We start from the raw sequence: 8,579 nt of genomic DNA on the forward strand, positions 1-8,579 counted from the left end.
CCGAGACGGGGCAGGTTGTCGGCATGTGCGACGTCGGCGTGGGCACGTCGTCGCCGTCAGGGCTGGCGAGGTGGTTCCCGGTCGACGGCGTGGTCGTCGGCGGGCAGAGCGAGGTCGATGAGAGCAGCCTCACCGGCGAATCCTTCCCGGTGCCAAAGCAGCCGCAGTCGGAGGTCTGGGCCGGCACCATGAACTTGGACGGTAAAATTAAGCTGCATTTGCAGATACCTTTACATGTAAACAACATTTGTTTCAATAATGTTCATACATGTGGTGAGCAGAATCAGCTTTGACGTTGCAGGTTACATTTCCGTGAGGACAACAGCTCTGGCCGAGAACTCGACGGTGGCCAAGATGGAGAGGCTGGTGGAAGAAGCGCAGAACAGCCGGTCCAAGACGCAGCGGCTCATCGATTCGTGCGCAAAGTACTACACCCCTGGTACGCCGCACGGTCACCTTCAGAAACGATCGTAGTCTGAAGACATAGAATTGACAGCAATTCAGCAGAAGCAGTGTTCTTTTGCAGCCGTGGTCGTTCTCGCGGCAGGAGTGGTTCTTGTGCCCTTACTACTGGGATCCCATGACCTCAGACAATGGTTCCAGCTGTCCCTGGTGCTGCTGGTGAGCGCGTGCCCGTGCGCGCTAGTGCTGTCTACACCTGTTGCCACCTTCTGCGCGCTCCTTCGCGCAGCAAGGATGGGGCTTCTCATCAAGGGAGGCAACATTCTTGAATCATTGGGTGAGATCAGGATCGCGGCATTCGACAAGACTGGGACGATCACTAGAGGGGAGTTCAGCATCAATGAATTCCATGTGGTTGAGGACAAGGTTGAAATGAGTCAGCTTCTTTACTGGTATATGAATTTAACATCTTCAACTTCAACATCACCTAATAATTTCACTTTCTGTACTGAATGAACATGAAGCATTTCAAATGTGTTATTTGTTTACCTTTTTTAATTGAACAATTTAATAATATGTTAGTACTGTTTCAGTAAACTATAATGCTGAAGCTCCTAAGTGTTTTTTCCCCCTCACAGGGTATCTAGCATTGAGAGCAAATCAAGCCATCCAATGGCTGCTGCGCTTGTTCAGTACTCTCGGTCCAAATCAATCAGACCGGAGCCGGAAAATGTGATGGAATTTCACATCTACCATGGAGAGGGCATCTATGGTGCGATCAGTGGAAAACACATCTATATTGGAAACAAAAAGATCATGGCAAGGTCCTCATGCCAAGCAGGTAAGCAAACCCCTCAAATTTGATTCATGCAATAAATTTCAGAGAATTAGCATCAATCATACTTGAACTGACTTCTGACATGACGAAACTTAAACCACATACAAGCTGTACCAGAAATGGATGATCTCAAAGGTGTGTCCACCGGTCACGTGATCTGTGATGGTGATCTCGTCGGGCTATTTTCACTCTCCGACGACTGCAGAACTGGGGCAGCGAAGGCGATCAAGGAGCTGAGATCAATGGGGATCAAGTCAGTGATGCTCACTGGGGACAGCGCAGCAGCGGCCAAGCACGCACAGGAGCAGCTAGGAGGCGTCCTGGAGGAGCTCCACTCCGAGCTCCTCCCGGAGGACAAGGTCCGGCTCATCACGAAGCTCAAGACGAGTGCTGGGCCCACGCTAATGGTCGGTGACGGTTGGAACGACGCCCCAGCCCTGGCCACGGCGGACGTGGGCGTCTCCATGGGCCTGTCCGGTTCCGCGGCGGCCATAGAGACCAGCCACGCCACGCTCATGTCCAGTGACATCCTCAGGGTCCCCAAGGCCGTCAGGCTCGGGCGGCGCACCCGCCAGACCATCGCCGTGAACGTGATCTTCTCGATCGGCACCAAAGCTGCCGTCCTCGTGCTCGCCGTCGCGTGGCAGCCCGTGCTGTGGGTGGCCGTGCTCGCCGACGTCGGGACGTGCCTGCTCGTCGTGCTGCACAGCATGCTGCTGCTCAGAGACACCGCGGCGAGGCGGTCGTGCTGCAGAACGTCCAAGGCGTGCTGTGGGAAGAAGGCCAAGTCGCCGGCGACGAGGTCTCAACTCACCGGAGCACCGAACACCGAGACCCCAAGTGTCAAGGGACGAGGCGAGAAGGCCAAAGACTCCCATTGCTGCCACAAGCACACCAAGCCGCCTGAGCACGCCGTCGTGATCTCCATACCAGCACGAGCCTGTGAGCATAGAAAGGAGGCGACCGCTCACGCGACGGCGGAAGGCGGCAACAGCCTCACCGGGGGATGCTGCGGCGCCAGCAAAGCTTGCGGCTCTTCCACGGCGCCAGCCCCGATCTGCACGCCGCACGGTAATGGTGAAGATGAGGTGTGCATTGTTGTTAGTGCAAGGACATCCTGTTGTAGCAAGGCAAGGAGTAGGTGCGGTTCGCCTAAGGATGCTGGTTGCAAGGATACGGTGTGTTGTTCTGGTGGTGGTAAAGATAGCAGCATCTCAGCCCTCGTGTGCTGACATTTTTGGGATTGCCTGGGATATATGTATATATGTATGTGTATAGTAGGTTAATTGGTCTCAGAGTGCTCTTGTAACGGTCGTTGGCCTCAGCCTCAGTTTGAAGAGAGTTGAGTCGTCAGTGACTAGGTTGATTATTCGTTGTCAGCCTTGTTTTTTGCAAGAACAGTCTCTGTGCGTGTTCAGTACACCTGTTTAATTTTCAGTTACAAGGTGACATGTGCAAGCAAAATCATTTCGCGCTCATTTTCTACGCACCAATATAGTAGGATACACACGCACCCAAGCTTTTCTACGTCACCAATATAGTAGCTAGGATACACGTCACCAATATAGTAGGATACTCCAACCACTCCACTCTCCCACCAACCCCGGCCTCTTCCGCTTCCGCCACGCAGGGCAACAATGCGTCTTCATCGCCGTGCTAGCACAAGTCGCGCTGCCGACGCCACATTGGCTCCAGAGCTTCAGGTTGAGAGCTGAGTAGCCGCCGCTACCATGGATTCGCACTCTATGCCCCTAAACCCACGCTTTGCATTCCTGCAGCAACATGTTGAAGGCAGAGATCGAGAGACACAATATAATACCCACGTCTAGAGCAACACGGTCGCGTCTTTATCCTTACTCTCACTAGAAACAATGAACACCTCCCCTGCTGTCCTTTGGCTCCGCGTCACCCTCGTTCACGGATCCTAGCATCCATCCCCCATGTTTTAATTCTCCGCGCGGGGGGTATGAGAAAAAGAAATATCCCCCGAAAGCAGTGATGGGGATGGGGAACCCGATCTCCGGGTGTGAATTCCCTATTGACATCTAACTGCAAATGCGCCGTCATAGGTCAATTTTTTGCCAGAATCTGTGATGATGAACTCGAAGCAGTTTCAAATCACAGGTCCTTACTCAAAGTCAAGCAACAAGTTACATGTCTGTGTGTCTCCGGGAGTCTTTATCCATGAACTGCCAAAGAAGTTGTAGTGTTTCGTACCACACCCCTGTCAAAGAAGTTGGGCGCCATCTGCATCGAGGCCCCCGCCTACGTGTGTGCCGTGTCCTAAGTCCTAACAACTCCCTTGACGAGAGCCCCCAGCTCAGATAGCGTTACAACAAAAAAAGTCTTGTCAAAAAAGTCGGGCGCCATCGGCGTGACCCTCCGTGTGCACCGTGCGTACCAAAGGGTGGCGATAGAGTGTCGACATTTCCTTGACAATGTGGCAAGAGCAATGGCCGGCCACGGAGGAGCGAACTGTACGCATCCAGACTGTGATCGATGGAGAGCAAAAGAGGAGATCACACGTACGGTTGCTGTATAACGACATCGATCTCAATAATGTTGCCTACTCCAAACCTGCTTTTGGAACCGTTACAACAGCACAAAATTTTGGAAGGAAAAAAGCGTGATCCCTTTTTCCCTTTTTTTTCCCCTCTCTTTTCTTTGCTGCAACAATTGATTCCTGACATACATAGTAGAACAAAAAAAACCTTGGTGTGACTAAGCCCATTTAGCCAGCATGGACATGAGGCCGGCGCCGACGAGCATGGACACGTTGATGCCAAGCTGGAGCTTCCCCCTGCTCTGCACCTTGGGGTTCATGAAGTCCTCGGCGAGGAGGTCGACGAGCGCCATGTAGACCAAGATCCCCGCCGCGACCGAGTTGAGGATTCCCTCAACGATGAGCGCCGTCGGGCTGTCCTCGTTGTACACCGAGGAGATGCCGAGGCCGATGAGTATGCCCACCGGTGTCGTCAGGCAGAAGAAGAGGATCATGGTCACGATGGACCGGAGCTTGAATTTCGCCTGCGTAGAAAACAACAGATTAGGGACGGAGCTAGAAAAACATTTGAAGAGAGGGGGGCATGGGTCCCCCTAGGTACGCCCTTGCAACAGATTGCTTATAGCTTGTTCGCATCCTCCGTTTATTTATTTGGAGAAAAGAAAAAGTTGTGCATGGCCAGCATGGATCATCCAATTGAATTTTCATAGCGTTGTTGAACACAGTCCTAGTGTAAGTCACTCAGCCTTGTTCAGAAAACGTACGAAGAGTACTATCCCTGCCTGAGCAAACCGAATTTTCAGAGCCAAAAATCCCGATAACCTTACGTCTTAAGCAACCGAGCTATCCCAATCTTGATGGCTTTCCTTTTATCCCAATTGTGATGAAGCACTAGTAAAATCACTAAGGTCCTGTCAGATTTTTATTTAGAACCAAAAAAAAATTCTCCAACGAGGTAGAACATTAGTATGGAATATAATATTTCCGTCTCCAAACAAATGTGTGAAGAGTGAAGAAAAAGGTACCAACAATTTTCTTTTTTGGGGCAAAGTACAGACTATATATAACAGTCACGTCTGTTTGACTACATTAGTAGGCACAAGGAGAGGGGAAAGAAACGAAATCCAGTTTTGAAAAAAGTGCATCCAAGTGGCGTTCCTAACTTTGTTCGGTGCATGTCTCGGAACCACCCGAAGTGCTGTGCTCTTGTACTTTGTTCTCACAAAAGGGCATCGGGCACACTCTTTCTCAGTTCATGGTATATCATGTCATGCTTTAGTGCGATGGGCCTCTTCATCACCTCTCCTTTCCATTGCCCAAATCAAATCATGATGGTATTTTTGGACTAGATCCCGCCTTTTTAACAAAACAAAAAAGTAGCTATTCTTTATTTTTGGATGGGTTAGTCTACTTCTAGTAGGGACCATTATATCTACTAGATGCGCATTTTCCACCCTTCTTTTTTAAAAAAGATGATCTTAAAAATTGGACGATCAGTGTAGATGTGGGAGCAGATGGGTTAGGACTTAGGGGCAGGCTTCAATCTGGTTCACCAACATGGTGGAAATGAAGAGAAGAAAAAGGGAGAGGCGGGCGAGGAACAATATGAATCATGCATCTTTTCTGTTCTTGTATGAGAGATTATTAGGCACCTGAACGATGCAGCCGCCGAGGCCCATGCCCTCGAACATTTGGTGGAAGCTCAAGGCGACCACCAGGGGCTTGATGGTGCTCGGGTCCTCTGATGCGCCGAGTGAGATGCCAATGATCACCGAGTGCACAACGATCCCAAGCTCCAGGACCTATCCACAATGAAAACCACCGTTGTTCATCACAAGTTTCACGCAGACAGCGTAATCATAGTTGATTGTTTTTTGTTGCAAAGTGCTTGTTTCAAAGTTTCAAGTCATTCTACATATACGTGCTATGTGTCCTTTTAATAATTTTATTTGCAAGAATATCACTGAATAACTGTCACATTTTGGAGAATATCTATGTACCTTTCAGTGAAGGTAACTTATTTTTTAAAAATAAAAACTTCTGGTGTTCATCGCTATTATAGTTATTTTTCTTTAAGAAATGGTGATAAATGAATCCATGGTTAAACAGCTGTTACACTTAGAGGAGAACGCATCCGAATGCACCATGCAACTCCCGATTAACTGGAAGAAATTAATTACCTGCGCGATGACCCGGTGGCGCAGCGCGTGCTCCTTGTCGCCGTCGCCTCCACCGCCGCCGACGGCGGCGACGAGCGCCGTGGAGCCGTGCGCGTGGCCGTGCGTCGCGTGCGTGTGCATGTGCACGTGGCCCTCGTGGTCGTCGCCCCCTCCGCCGGCGGCGTGCGCCGCCGCCGCGGCCTCCTGCTGCTGCATCTCCTCGTCCCCGACGGCGGCTGCGCTCACGGCCGCGGCGGCGGCGCCTGCGGTGCCGGCGTCCTTAAAGTGGAGGCGCGTGAAGTATCCCGTGGCGACGGTGTCGACGACGAGCGTGCCGATGGCGCCGACCATGGCCCCGAACCCGGCGAAGGGGAAGTCCTTCCACGGGGCGTCGGGGAGGCACTCGGAGGTGAGCTTCTCGAAGGCGTCGGGGAGGATGTGGATGAAGCCCGTGGCGAGGATGACCCCCGCCGCGAACGCCTTCACGAGGAAGAAGACGTCGCCGTCGGCCCGCAGCGCCGGCACGCGGCGGCCCAGCACGGGCAGGCAGCACCCCAGCGCGCCGCACACGAGGATGGAGAAGAACGCCGCGATCTTGAGCGCCCTCGCCCGCGCGCGGTCGCCCTCCGCCGCCGCGCCGCCGGCCCCACACCCGTCTTCGGCGGCGCGCGCGGCGGGCGCGAGGAGGAGGAGCAGCAGCGCCGCCGACGCGACGGCGAGGGCGGGCACGGCGCGCGGTGGCCTCATTGCCGCGGATCGATCGGTGGGCGGCGCGAGGAGGAAGTGGAGGATTCGAGGAGGTACGAGGAGGGCTTGCAGCCGGAGCGACGTGGTTCTTTATAGGAGGAGAGGGTGGAGGCCTCGTATTTGGTAGGGTTTAATTGCTTGGGTTAATTGAAGATTTAGTAGTAGGAGACATGGTGACGACACCGTAGCGGGAATTGACCGTCGCGGGAATGGTGACGTGTAGTTTTTATGAACTCTAGTGTTGCAATTGGGTTTTGCGAGCTACTCCCTCCATCCTAAATTATAAGTCGCTTTGACTTTTTTGATACATTCACTTTGTTATGTATACAGATATAACAATATGTCTAGATGCATAGCAAAGTGGATGTACCAACAAAATCAAAGCGACTTATAATTTGGAATGGAGGGAGTACATATTTTCTCTTAGTTAAGTTTTCTTCCAAATAATTTTGTTGTTGAGTTTTTCAATAAGGCAACCGCAGGTGCACATATGGCCAAGCAAGCAATGTACTCTGTTTTCTAAATCAATTTTTATGTACATATTTCTTAACAAGCCATCCTTTTTTTTAGGAAACTGTGGACCCGGCAGAGATTGCCAGGTTTGTATTAAAATAATAAAGAAGAGAGTTACATGCCTAGGCAAAAACAAAACGAAAAAAACTATATAAGAATGTACAGGTGTGAGGTTAAAGAAGCGATCACTGCTCGATTTGACAAATATCTTCCAAGTGCCTTACTCCCGTTAAAATCCAACATCGTGAACCCTTATAATAGCTAAACTACGATTCTAGCAGATAAATATGAAAAAGTAGGAAGAAATGTTAGAAATCCTGGACTTTTTCCCCGACTCACCTCTAATGTAAGATCATTCGATTCTTCTAAAAGGAACCGAAATGCAGGCTGAGCTTCAATATGAAAAAAATTTCTAAACTGAGCTGGTACATTGTTAGTAGCAAGGAATCCTTTCTAGCTTCGTTCATAGAAGGGGTTTAATTAAATATTACAAGGTGATTTGCTGGAAAGAAGTGCTGGGTTCAGCAAAGTCTATAGAAAAAAGTTTTACATACTTCACTGATGAGTCAACGAGGATCCACCACGTGCATCTCAGCCAAACATTGCACATTTGCATGGCCAGATGTTTCTGCATTATCTCTTAACAGTAAAAGACCAGCGAGGTCGTCGTCCCTGCCTGACCACCACGCACGAGCCCACGTCGCGCCGGCCGGCCGGCCGGCCGGTCGGCGTGTCGGCGGAAGAATCCAAGACTCCGCTTGACCGTCATCCTCAGACGACCCGAAATTCTCCCTGCCCTTTTCGCCAGGCCCTTTTCCTGCCTTTTAATTTCTTAAACCTTTTCTTAGAACACCATTAAACGTATAACTCTAGCAAATTGCTAACCACCTAGGGCATTGTTAGTCGCTGTCCTGCTGTACGGCGGCGAGGCAGAACTGGGCTTCTACGGCTTGGGGTCTGCCGACGGACGGCCGACTTTTTTATTTTTTAGCCCTTTTTTGAAAGATTCTCACAAATAGGCCCCTGACGGAACCAATTTCAAAAATGGACCCTTAGCTTGGCGCCATCCACGCTGGCGCCAAGCTACAACGTCTCGGCGCCAGCCATCCTGGCGCCAAGGTCTTTGCACAGCTGCTGACGCGGATGCCGACGTGGCGGGGGCTTGGCGCCAGCCATGATGGCGCCAAGCCTTGGCGCCATGGATCTTGGCGCCAAGCTTGGCGCCATAGATCTTGGCGCCGAGCTATCTACGCCGTACCCCCTCGAGCTATCTACGCCGTACCCCCTCGCGTTTCGAACTAAATAAGTATAATTATTCCGAGAAGTGTAGAACAAACTAAGCTGTGGTTCAACTGGTTAGGAGGTGGAGGTGGGTTCCTTACCCTGGAGACCCGAGTTCAAACCCCGGTGTTGAACC

General features: G+C 51.2%; 2 protein-coding genes across 2 annotated transcripts in view; one reads left to right on the forward strand and one right to left on the reverse strand.

Moving 5' to 3' along the window:
• Positions 1-2,472, forward strand: part of LOC101779284 (cadmium/zinc-transporting ATPase HMA3) — a 17,089-nt gene extending 14,617 nt beyond the window's left edge. The window contains exons 4-8 of the mRNA XM_014804688.1: positions 1-201; positions 302-439; positions 527-854; positions 1,041-1,243; positions 1,349-2,472. The exon at positions 1-201 is cut by the window's left edge and continues 35 nt beyond it. Of these exons, the coding sequence (XP_014660174.1) occupies positions 1-201; positions 302-439; positions 527-854; positions 1,041-1,243; positions 1,349-2,472 (1,994 nt within the window). The remainder of the gene's footprint in view (positions 202-301; positions 440-526; positions 855-1,040; positions 1,244-1,348) is intronic.
• A 1,282-nt stretch (positions 2,473-3,754) lies between these two features.
• LOC101781945 (zinc transporter 8) lies at positions 3,755-6,730 on the reverse strand. The gene is made up of 3 exons (XM_004955789.3): positions 5,924-6,730; positions 5,396-5,545; positions 3,755-4,267 (listed from the first exon to the last, which is right to left on the reverse strand). The coding sequence occupies exons 1-3, from the start codon at positions 6,647-6,649 to the stop codon at positions 3,962-3,964; spliced, it is 1,182 nt and encodes a 393-aa protein (XP_004955846.1). The 5' UTR covers positions 6,650-6,730; the 3' UTR covers positions 3,755-3,961.
• Positions 6,731-8,579: the final 1,849 nt, after the last annotated feature.

The sequence above is a fragment of the Setaria italica genome, chromosome II (genome assembly GCF_000263155.2).
Source record: "Setaria italica strain Yugu1 chromosome II, Setaria_italica_v2.0, whole genome shotgun sequence".
NCBI classification, from domain to species: domain Eukaryota; kingdom Viridiplantae; phylum Streptophyta; class Magnoliopsida; order Poales; family Poaceae; genus Setaria; species Setaria italica.